This window comes from Charadrius vociferus, unplaced genomic scaffold, assembly GCF_000708025.1.
Source record: "Charadrius vociferus isolate BGI_N301 unplaced genomic scaffold, ASM70802v2 scaffold19, whole genome shotgun sequence".
NCBI classification, from domain to species: domain Eukaryota; kingdom Metazoa; phylum Chordata; class Aves; order Charadriiformes; family Charadriidae; genus Charadrius; species Charadrius vociferus.
In genome coordinates, this window is record NW_009650173.1 from 2,299,021 (window position 1) to 2,312,109 (window position 13,089).

The 13,089-nt window shown below is 37.9% G+C and overlaps 1 protein-coding gene across 1 annotated transcript in view; it reads right to left on the bottom strand.

Moving 5' to 3' along the window:
• Nucleotides 1-13,089, bottom strand: part of SPON1 (spondin 1, extracellular matrix protein) — a 195,533-nt gene that overhangs the window by 181,534 nt on the left and 910 nt on the right. The window contains exon 2 of the mRNA XM_009892668.1: nt 6,815-6,921. Within this exon, the coding sequence (XP_009890970.1) occupies nt 6,815-6,921 (107 nt within the window). The remainder of the gene's footprint in view (nt 1-6,814; nt 6,922-13,089) is intronic.

Genomic DNA, 13,089 nt, shown 5'->3' on the forward strand with positions numbered 1-13,089 from the left:
CTTTCCCTATTACACGATAAACTGGAAAGCTACACGAAAACTTACAGAGTTGAGATAAGCAAGTTGTCAACAGAAGTAAAAGCCTAGGCTAAGAAACCGAAACCCATTTTCTTTCACTGGCGAACTAAGTTACACTGCAAGCAAATACAATTTAGTATTTATTTCCTCTTTGTAAATGTGTTAGCTAGTACTTCAAAGATCCACTATAATAAATACATAAAAAAGCAGTGTGCATAAAGTTCTTATATTTACTGATTTTGGCTGTGCTATGTTATGGTTTCAATAATTAATTCTAAGACATGGCAACTATGTATACAATAAGCTGAGGGAGTTCCCAGGGTATAACAAGTCAACATTAGTATACGTAAAAAGTGGGAAATGTTACAACATAAAAATTTTTGCCTCATTCATAACACAACAAACAAAATAAGTGTAAAGGAAGGGTACAAAACCCCCTACGTGGCCAGAATCTAGTTTGTTTTTTCTAGTGCCTCATCAGTAGCAAATAAGCTCTACCACAAAGTTGTTTCTCTTCTGCAAGTTCCTGGTCCTCGTCAAACTTATTTTAAATTATTATCTTTTACTGTCTGAAGCAAGACATAAGTACCTCCTGTGGCAATTTTTAACCAAAGCCTTGCCAATAAGTGGTTCAGGTAAAGGTTTCTCCAGTGTACCAGAGATTTTTGTACTTAGTCTCATTCAAAGTGTTCACTTTTTCCAATCAGTGCTAGAACTGGCTGTGCTAATATTTAGTCCCTGAGTATCATCATACAGAACTCGGAGAGTTCTAGAAAAATGTGTGAAAATTTTCATCAAGGGCAATCAATTCCACGGTACAGGAAAGGTGAACCTGAGCTTGTTTTACCATTATAAAATTATTTCTTTTTTCTGTCTAGAATAATATATGAAATGATTCTTACAGAAAGTTCAGGAACGATCTTGCAAAAGTAAAAGATCAGGAGACTTAAATTTTACAGACTCAGAATTCATCTGTACCTTCTCAGTCTCCAAATCGTATACGTGGCGTATTCTGATTCTTTCATATTTAACATACTCTACTCCTGTAATTTTAGCATTGGTTCATGAATTTACTGGCCATGTACAGCTATTTTACATTGATTCATCTCCTGCTGATAGCAGACTTGCTGATCAATATTTTTGAAAGAGAATTTTCATTTAGGGGTTGAATGCAACTGCATTCCCGTCCCCCTTTTTGGGGGTACAACACCTGTCTCACTTTGAAACAGCTTTGTATTCTTTTCTGTTATATAAATGTAAAGTAGGTATATAATGTCAGGGCCACATAATTACTAGATTTAAAGCCACAAGTAAATAGTGTCCATTCTTCCCCCCCTATCAAATGTCACTTGAGGATTACGTTTCCTACTTGTAATGTCTCAGCCCTCCTTACTAAAAACCCTGAAGAATATTTAAAATTTTAATTAGGTAGGAACATTGTTTTCATTCGCTAGTATGAAGAAGTTTTACTAAGAAACCTAAACTATGTGGTTTCACTATAAACTGGAAACTCATGCCCCCCTGATTTGCAAACCACTGGTGATCAAACATTTCACATCAAATCAGAGTAAAAGTGTGTTACATCCATACACTTATAAGCAGTAAGATGAAAGACTCTGTTTCAGTGGTAAGATGCTGGTAAAGGGAACATAAAGAATGCACACATGAGCAAAATACTTGAAAGTTCTGAACACTTGTTAAACAAAACTACATCATTTCATAAATCTCAGAACAAGCCATTTACTAAGTAGCCTGTCGTGCTTATATTGGGATACAAGGTTAAAAAGACCCCACCATACTCGTTGAGTGCAACATCAAGTTTACATAAGCATAGCTTAATTTTTAACATAAAAAGTTTTAAAAATAATTGCAGTCATTAATTTAAAAAAAAAAAATACAAACAAACTTTGCTGGTAAATACAAGAACTAATAAATCATGAGCATGGCTAAAAGCCTTTTAAGACTGCTTCTTTCAAAATGCAGTATACCAACTGTTTAAAAACATGCAAGATTCCTATAAAAAGCTGGAATAAGGCAACTGAGGAACTGCTTTTCTAAGAGCTTGTAAAATACCTTTTAATCTAAAAGGTTTGGTAAGCACATCAGTCAGCTAAACAGCATCAAAAGAAATGGTCAGCAGTCAGCACTGTCTTCGAAAACAAAGGCAGTGTTTGTGGCTATTGTTTCAGGGTAAACCTAGAGAAGGAGGATTTAGAATAAAGAAGCACTTACCTTACTTATCTCTTTTCTACTCCAATTTTCCTTACATGTCTTCTTCTTCAGCACACGTCCCTAGCTTTTATAAATGCCACACTTTTCATGAAACCACTCTTGCTACTGCCATGCCTGCTTATGTTCTTACATTGGTTTTGCACTGGTGTGTCATTAAATTCAGTGACCTAAACTAAGAGTTTCTTGATTCACTCCAGAGCAGAGAAAGTCAAAAGGACACCTCCAGGAACACTACTAGGATGAATGCATTTAACACTTAACTATCACAAAAAGAGTGGACATCACATAAGAATCTAACAACTGACAATGCCAAAACAATAAAGAGAAGTGTCTAATTTTGAGGCTTTATGACTTAGTTTATCATGGTACACAAGAAAAACAAGTCACATTTGCACACAATATCTTATATTGACTGTTTAATTACCAAGTATGTATTTCTAAAGTCCACAAATAGCACCAGCTTTTGGAGAAAATGTGAGCACTTTGAAGGATAGGATCATATTTCAGAACTTTCTTGATAAACTGAAGATGCAGTTAAGATGAAATTCAGTAAGACAAATACAAAGCTCTACACTTAGAAGGAATAAAATGCACAGACAGAAAATGAGGAATCACAACATAGGCAGCAGTACACACAGGAAAGGATTTAGGACTTCATCATGGACCTCCTGTACAAAACTGAGATGCTCCTGCAATAAAGGCAAGTTGCATACGCTTAGAGGATTCTGCACGAAGACAAGGGAAGCAATTATGATACTCCAAAGCATTACTGTATCTAAATTCTATATGATTTTACGCTGAGGGTCCAGATTGACTATTATGTACAATTCTGAGCAATATAAATAAGACTGAACTCAACTTGACTGCAGAAATAGCAAAACTGAAAAAAATGCCCTACTATGAAAATATGAAAAATTTAATAAGAAGCAGGTAGAGAGCGTGTGGGATTGGAAAGAGAATAAGGGAAAATTCAGAATAACAGTTCCATAAGATATCAAGAAAATTCTTAATTTAGGAAGATAATATGATATGTCAGCAATTTAACCACTATTAATGAAGACTCAGTTTAGACGTTAGTAAAAGCTCTATGAAGTTTTCCTTGGATTTTCTATAAAATATATTGAAGTGTTTGAACAGACCACTTGGAGAGATTAATTTTTTGTTGTTGCTGAACACTTCTGCTGAACAGATTCAGAAAACATCCACCAATAATTTTCTTGGAATATTTATTCTTCCTCAGAGATAGAGGAAGATAGATGATATGAGGTTCAGCACTAAATTTCTTATTCTACATTATTTAGCAGACTCAATCTATTACATTGCATACATATGTTGATTAAAATGGCCTGTATAGATACTGTTCTATAGTCAATCAGTGCTTGATTGTTGCCCTGGAGTATAATTTGCCTTCAAACAATTTGCAGACTGTTGCTAAACTTTACAAAAGAGAAAGATCAGCATGACAACAGTTGGGAATGGCTTGTGTAAAGAGGCCAAAGGGACGCGATATCCAAAGCTTTCCAAGTGCCACACTGCACCCTTGAGTTGTACAATTACCACTGGCATAAGTAAGAGCCGTATTATATCCCCAAACTTCTATGACTGAATTTGGCATCTTTAATTCCCCAACCATATTTAATTTAGCTATTTAACATATGTTTGCGTATTTGTGGGAGACAACGTGATTTGTTTATTTTAAAGCCAAGTTGTGCCCTGGGTGTACTACAAGGACAAAGAAAAAAGTTTGGCTGCATTAAATAAACAACCGTAAAATCAGATTTAAAAGTCTCACTTTTCTCAGAGGAAACCAGATTTAGAATGGTGGAGTCCAAACGACACTTCTCTAGAGATCTCTACTCCATGGCAAGGATAAAGGAAACCAAAAAAACACACCTGTCCGACCAAGAATTTTAACAGCTTTGCTATTTATCGGATCAAGACCCTGCAGCTTAATGATTAATGAAGTTTGACCGCACCTGCTGACTTGCAGAGTGAGACAAGAGTAAATGAGCCATAAGGAGGTTGTAAGAGGCAGAGCGCAAAGGCCCTTCAGGGCAAACTCATGGCAGCCACTTACTGCACGTTCATCCTTTGCCATAGGCTGCAGCACACAACCTGTAGCAGCAGGACCGTGTCCACTCAAAACAATGTTTTTCCAGCCTGAGTGCACCATGACCATGTCCGTGTCACTCAGCGAGATGTTTGTCCTTATTTAACATCTTGCTACACTAGCACAGGCCCCTCTACAGTACTTTGAGGCATTACACCTATTGATCAGTTTAACACTCAATAAGTGTGCAAACCAGAAGCCACAGCCCAAATAAAACCTCGACCTGAGTACAGTGTGGCTTCAGGTTTTCCCCATGAAAATCACTGCAACCCACGATTTGCAATTTGAAAGTGGTGCTCACAGGCTTGAAAGCATGGTGTTTTACAGTCTCTGAGGCATGGGAGGAAAGGGTATGTCTTATTTGTTCAGCTTTCGTTTCTTTCTATGCTGGTTATACTGCAAAGTCTTGCTAATATGAATGAAGCGCTTTGCTTCACACAGTACATTCATGTGCTTCGCTTTGACTATTCTTTGAACAGTAAATATGTCTCCTCGTGGAGGCAGAGGCTTATGCCAGTAGTCCAGAAGTAGCATTTAGTCTCTTGCCACTATTAAGGAATTTTCACCGAGTTCTGTTCCACTAGGTAATTCATTGAATAACATATTCTCCATCTGAGCACAGGAAATATGTAACTGCAAGTGGCACGCAAGTTACTGTACACACAGTTTTTTCTTGCTCTGCACAGCTCTGTAGACACCATTAAGATCTTCACCTTATAATAAAAACACATTGCAAACCCTTGAACTAAACATCTTTTTTCTTCCTCTAGTTACTAGCACCTAGACATGAGACAAGAGACACCAGTATTTGTCACTGTAACTATTTGTTGGATACTTAAATATCTGTCTCAACACAAGCAGAACTGGCAGCCACTATCTGAATGAACTTCAGTTAATTGTGCTAATGTGGGATGAGCACAACAAGTACTGTTTGTGCCACAGAAATACAAATTTAGTTATGCATAACATTTGAAACTCTCATCTGCCAATCAGAATACTGATTTCAGACTGCAATCCATACAATAAAGCTAATTAAAACAATCTTCCCTCCATTGAGATCCATTAAGCTTTTTTTGGATCTATATAGAATTTCCATTTGCATCCCACTCCCTGCTGACTTCAAAGTTCCTCTGTACTTCAGCAAAGCTTAGTGAGTTTCTCACTGTATTTTAAATTAGACGTACACTTGGCCATAAGGGCAAAACTCAGGCCAAGTCTTTCCTATTAGGCACAGCTACAGAGACATCAACAACTGAAATACAGAAAAGAATCATGACAAGTTTCTTCTAAAATAGATGAATCTGCCATTTCTACTTCTTAACAGTAGCTAATGCTTTAATGCTAGCTTATGCTTAAAAAAAACCCAAAAGAGACTTCTCCCAAATAATATTAGGAAATTGTTTAATTAAGGAAGATGGAGTTATTCCAACACCTAATAAGTTCTCGTTATAGATTTTCTTACAAAATGTATGAAAACCAGAAAGAGGCCTCTAGGCAAACTCCATATGAAAACAGGACAAATACGTATTGAGTTTGCGCATCATATTTGCTATACACAAAAAATAGAAGACGCTTCAGGAAGAGATGCTAGGATTAAGTTGATTTCTGTCTCCTTGTAGATCACCAAAATCAGAACTTTTGAGTATTTCCCTTAAAAACACAGAAATGCTTCTTTGAGGCAAGTGAAATCTTCTATCTATAAATCATTATTTAAATTAGTAACAATATTATTACCCATCCTGTAAATGATAATCATTCAACAACATTTCCAAGTTTGGAAAATCAAATAGCAAACAATACCTCATCTAAGAATCAACAAACCTACGTAATTTCTACCTCCTTTCACAAATATTATGTTTATTATCAATTTCAAGAATTCCTTTCATGCAAAGTGATCTTGAAATAGCTGGAAATACTATTTTGTGAATCATCGCTCTGGATTCTGATCCTTTTGATAATGACAAACAACATTTCATCCCACTGAATGTGTTCGTTAAGTAAAGTACTACTGAGCATCAGTAAAACAGCAGAATCTAATTTATGACTGATAAAACAGTCATTACAGCTGTGGCAAACACTTCTCAGAGGCATAATCTACATCTGAATGGACAAAAATATCTAGGCAAAGAAATACAAAAAGCAAAATGTGGATAAAACAATTTTTATATTCACTTTGGATAACAAATTCAGGTGTCACAGGCTCTAGTTCAAATTATTGATGGTTGTATTTAACTGTAAGAACGTGGGATGGCAAGCTGAAGTCATGGTACCTTGATTCTTGAAGAGGTTGCATGGAATATAAAATACGCTATGTTGTTCTCATGTCAACATCCACAAATATTTATGCTCACTTAAGCATAGTCCGCATTCTGCTGTGCAAATAACATCTCTCTTTGAGCCAAGCATACAGTAAGGAAGACTCCTAGAGGTACAGGTCACGGAAAGTTCTCTCACCTGAAAAGTTCCCGCATGATCTTCTTCTTTGTCACCTTCTTTTCCCTCCTTGAGAGCGATCAATGTGAATCCTCGAAAGTAAGCAGGAGTGGCAGCAGAAAGCGTCACTGAGATATAATAAACAGAGGAATAATGAAAACGTAGTATTAATTGTGAAATCTGTCACTTGCATATCATTGCACAGTTCAACTTGAAAGATGTGTGTTTTAAGTTGGTATTAACAGAAGCTAGAACACTAACAACATGGAGCAGAGTCAGCCAGAATATGAAGATGTTCAGTCCAACTTTCTGCATAAACCGAAGAACACTGGCATGATGTGAAATACCTCAGCTATTTTTTTTCCAATTTTTTGTTTTGGTTTGTTTTTGGTTTTTGGTTGTTTTTTTTTTTTTAATGTGAGGGAACATCTCCCGAATATTTGGCTTCAGCTTTTGTCCTGCTCTTGAGCATAGACAAGAATCTAGGTATTATAGTAGACAGAAAGTTTATTTAACTGTAAAGCAAGATGACCATATTATCTGCTCCAGCTCAGCTACACTCAACACAGTACTCCAGCTGATGGACATAGTCGCTCCAGAACTATCCTTCCTCTCCCTTAACCTCAGGGCAGAATAGTACACAAAGTTAAACTCGAGGCTAAAGCTGACCTCTAGAAATTGTGCTCCCAGCTCCAATTGCCAAAGCGTCCTACACATCAGTAAACCACCTTTCTTCACACACCAGTCCTGACCAGGAAGGCATCACTGGATCCACCAGCAGAGAACAAATAATGTAATGCTGACTAATCTGATTTTACCACGCTCAGCATGAGGATTACATCCCTCATTTTCTACTACTGCAACATACCCCTGTATGATTTTTCTATTTGCCATCATCAGTACCTAAGCACCACCCAGCAACACTCAAGTTACGTCAGCTGTGGCTCTTTTGAACACTAGCAGAAAGATGGAATGAGGCAGAGCTTTGAGGGAGGACTTTTGGAGGAGTTTTAAAATTACTGAACCCTTTTCAACAACTTACAGGAATCCTTTTCTGAAACAGAGGTAAATTTTGGGGAAAATTTCTTGCTGAATTAAAGGAAGAGACAGAAAACTGGACTACTAATACTTTTAAGGAGCTTTTACTTGAAGCACAATGCAGACAGCGTTGCTTGTAGCACACTATTGTCACACTCTCAAACCCTGACTGGCACAATAGAAACCGAAGACCACCCAGAGTTAACTGCAACTACCAATGCTGCTTCATAGAAGAGTATTCACCAGAGACTCCCTCTCACACAAATAGGCTGTGAGGGGTTGAAACACATTATTAAAAATGACAGATTGCCCTTAAAAGATATGGATTTCAAAATATGTCCAGAGTTCATTTGGAACATATGGAGGGCTCTTTGATCTAGCAATTCAATAGTACAAAAGTATAAAATAGGATCTTTGAAGATTTCTAGCATTATGCAGCTGTATTTGGGTCTAAAACCCACAGTGTTTGTACAAATACATAATTTTTCTGACTATATGTGAAAAAGGAGGATTAGAGAGATATACAAAAGGTTAAAAATTGAAATGAAAGTGCTGTGTTTAGCCTTGTACACCTGTGCAAATATAGAGTAGCAATGGGTATAATAGCAAGTCCCCCAACTCTCAAGATTTTCAGCGCACTTTTCATTCCATGGAACCTTATTATGAGGTTAAACCTCATCATTTTGGGGGAGAAAGAAACTTTCACACTTTATATACAGAAACCAAGTAGTAGCATAATAGCATTAAAATTTCTGATTATGTTCTCAAGTATTGTGCCAATTCATTAATTCATTATCTGTCCAATAATTGGTATTATTAGCCCAATTTTGCATAGTTTTGCAGCTCTATCTAAATGAAAATCCACAGCCAGCCTCTCAGTTGCAGTAACTGAGAACAGCACACTGCTGAACTCAACAACGATGAAGGTGTTACACTTACTTGAACACTCATTCTTAGAAACTAATTGCCATAAAGCTCTTTTATATGCAACAAATTTTTCCATATAATATATGTAATTCAAAAGTCTGAATCACTGTGAGTAAAAGGTTACACCAGAAATACTTGAATACTTATGCAAGCAGGCGGAGAATCCAGCTGTGAATTGACTCAACAGTTTTCATCATTTTCCTCACAAATTTACAGATCAAACCAAACAGCTTCCAAAATTCTAAACAAAACACCTACCTATAAAATAGAGGACATCTGAAATGCTACAAAAACCATCAGAAGAAAAAAAAGAAAAACACACAGGAAGGTAATTCCAAAGCCTGACTCATAGTTTTTGAATGCCTGGGGTTAGCAATGCTCATGCTGTGGTTACACAGTCATTTTAACCCAGAATAAATCTATGCTTCCTCCAACATGAGTGAATCCTGCCCTCCCCCACCCCACGCTGCTCATACAGCAGCCACATCCAGGCAGCTGTGCTCTCAGCTGAACTAGGGAACACATCCAGCTGAACAGGGAAATAAACAAAAAAAAACCCAACCGGAGAGTTCAGCTGGGTCCAGTCCCTGAGTAACTGCTCTGTGCAGCCCCAGGAGCACTTCTGCCAGTGGCAGGGACATCCAGGTACAAGTGAGGGGCCAGGAGCGTGATGACCCGCAGGAGCAGAGTGGGATTTGAGTGTCTCTGCAACCTCAGCTCAAGAATACCAAGACAAATGTGCGCTTTGGTCACCCCTTGAGCTAGGCCAGAAGAAACTCTAACACCTTAGCTGAAAACGTTTCCATCAATTCTCTGAACTACCAAGTGTGCTAAGATCACATTGCAGTGCAAGGCTTTATGTGAAGCACTCCTAAATACAGAGCCCGGTTATGGTGATGGTTCTGCAGATACTGGCTCTGGACTGACTGTTTCAGCACAGAAGGCAGCGGCTCGCATTGCGCAGGCAGAAGTGGGAAGCTGTCAGACTACATCTGGTTTTCACAAGAGATAGCGGCTCCTCATTGCGTAAGAGTTGAGAGTTTTCCTTCTTGGGCTAAACTTTGCCATTTTAAAGAACAGCCAAGTACTGGTCACAGTGTTCACACTAATTAACGTTTACTGAACAATATGAACTTCCTGTAAAAATCAGTTAAATCTCAGTGCATGTCTCAAAGTTAAAGGTTTCATTTTAAAAGGAAGATTACATATCAAGAGTTACTTTTGTCTGTTTCCATCCCCTCTGGCAAACCTCTAAATACCTTACAAGTTGCACTTTGGCACACACCTTCAATGCACTCCTCTTTCCCCAGTGTCCCCAGCTAATGGTGGGGTGATCAAAGCAATTGCTTCTTTGGTTTCAGGCAGGAAATCTGACTTTCCACATCCTACGCTACAGTACATCCTGTGTTGTAGGTTGCACAAGTACCAACAAATACACTTTTAATATCTACTTTTATCCATAATTTGTGAAACATGAGAATCGCTAAAATATTTACAGAATGAGGGTTGATTTATAAAGTATAAAAAGAAGTGCGTGCACGTTGGAGGGAAGAAAGAAATGGAAAGAAAAAGATTCAATATTCCTTAGAAGTCTTCAAACTAATGCAATGGAGTTAACTGAGCTTGTCCTTGAAAACTGAGAAGGTGAACAGACCTACAAGTGGAAATTCCATTAAAAACAGAAACAACATCTACACAGAAGGTATGTCTAAGGACTATACTAGTCAAATCCTCATTTTCTTCATCAGAGTAACACTTTCAGGAAATTATGGAGAAAACTGTGTACATTGCATGTTAGCCCATGAAATGGACATACTACTGCCTTTTTTAAGAAGCAATTTCATTTTTATTTTTAATAGGATGAAACACCCAATTTTTCATGGAAATCTCATGCGATCATTAATCTAATTCTACAGATTAATAAAGCTAGGACTGAGTACTTTCAAGGATCATTACCCCATAACACCATCTAAACTTAAGGCTTACTGGTGCCCTTATTCATTGCATTCAGCAATGGGAACTTTGACCTTCAGTGGAAGCAAAAGCAGCTACATCAAGGTCTAAGTTAATCAGCGGGTAGGAAAGGACCTCAACCCCAGGATGGTGTGGCCCACAAACCTGGTACTACAGGAAGACCTGACCAACACATGCATTTGGCTGCCTGCTCCACAAGGGGAGAGGCAACAATTATCACAGACCAGGCTGAAGAAGGCCACTTGCAGGCTACAGCATCAAGAATCCCAAATAAGAGGTTAGAAATCAGTCACGTCTCCTCCCCTGAGGGACACCATAAAGCCCATAGCCATTGTTGCTTTGTTATACATTAGGGAGGAAAGGAGGATGGCTCCTCAGCCCTGCTACTATCTCATTTTTAATTGTCTGAGACAGGAGAAAGTATCTTTATTTACTACTGCCAGTGTTTGCAGACCAGAGGAGGTGCATACCCATTCAAAGAGGTTATTCAGTACACAGTGCCATTTTCCTCTATCACAGCTCCAGAGAAGTGGAAAACCAAGGCTTCCATATGCACAGATCCACCCAGGATTTCCCCTCAGGGAAAATAGATCCTGGTTGATCTAAAGGTGAATAACTGCAGGAAAGCCATAAAAATTTTCCCAAACACAAATGGCAGCTGTGAACTGTGGTCTTCTGATTCCCACACTGCAAGAGTGCTGCGATGTCTCCTCCAGTCATTGCAGCTGGAGGGTCTTACGCGCGTGTCACGTGAACCAATGATCGAGACACTCATGAACATAAATGGATGCCTCTATATTGTCAATTTGGTAGAATAAGGCGTTTGTTTGTACAGTTAATTCCTGTGTTAGCCACCTTGCACAAATACTAGTTTACTTCTGGAGCCCGCTAGGGAATGTGCCAAGGGTCCAGACTGCATTAAATCAAACAGGGGCCATGGAAGCAGGCACATTTGCTCCAATACAATGCAGGTTGTGCAAATCTTTTGCAGTGTTGTACATACAGTAATTTACATATAAAACCCCCACAGACCTACCACAACCCTGCATTTTTTAATCATCAGTTGGATTTTCTAACCTCTGTATAAAACAGTAATAAAGTTCCAGTGGTACTGCAGAATTTCCTTTGAAAATGAGCTCTTGACACTTTCTGTAATGCTGTTAGTTTTAACTATCGCCATAAATAATGTATATGTCACAGTGACATTTACTTAAGTTCTTCCAACCATTCACAAAGCGTCCTTAAAGGACTATCTAGATAAGCTTAAGTGCCACCTGAATAATTCAATCTTAAATACCAAAAACTTGGGCACATATTTTGGTCTGCTTTTTAACTTTTTACTATTAGCTGTACTTTTCTCACTTCTAAGAACCTATAATATACTAATGTGATTTTATTAATTGAGTTCCTAATGCCAAGACCTAGTATCTCCCCAAAAATCAGTTCTGCTAATTCATCTGGGAGTTTCTTGCCCCCTATGTTTCCACGTAATAGAAACTTCTTTGGTAGATAACTGAAAATATGCAATAACGTTTTCACAGAAGTAGATTCCAAAACTTTTTAAGAATATTCACTTTTGTCACTGTTAATGAACTTGACAGTTATCTTTATTCTGCTTAGTAGATGCATCAAACTGACACGCAACATGAAATCTTTTAGACTCAAGGTACCAATCCTAATGTCTGGAATAGTTAACCAATTTGTGGGAAATGTGCATTTCTTCACACCACATAAAAATGAATCGATTCTTGAGGGGCAAAAAAAACGAACCAAAAATCACACAAATTTACAGGCTGGTGCCCAAAACTAGTGAATCACTGCTGCAGATTAATTTTTCAGCCTTTAAGAGAACATGATGATTATGCTACATACACACTTTTTTCTCCCTATCTCTGCACGAACATGGGAATCTTGGTAATGGGAGAACATTGCTCTTTGCACTCAATCTAAGGAAGATCAGGAGAAACACTTAGAAGAAACTCTCAAAATTTGTTTTCCAAAGAGATGCCTATAAAGTACATTAGTTACGGTACCTAAAAACGTCCAAGTTCTTTTCAAAGTGCTTTTAAAATACAAAGTTAACAGTATTCCTCCAAGGAGGTTTGTTTCCAAAGGCATTATATGGTGAGGCAAAAAAAGTGACCCAAAACTGCCTTTGCCTATTAATTAGAAAAATACACCGAAATGTGCTTTGGAAGTTAATTTCAAGGATTGTATGTGAAATGCTCAGCAGAGAACGAATGCCTCCATCTCTTATTTACAGCGGTCATTAGCACCGTCTCTGCCTCTTTTCTGTTTGAACCATATGTTCATTTGCCCAGAAAAAAAAACAAACAAAGAAGGGGGGGGGGGGGGAC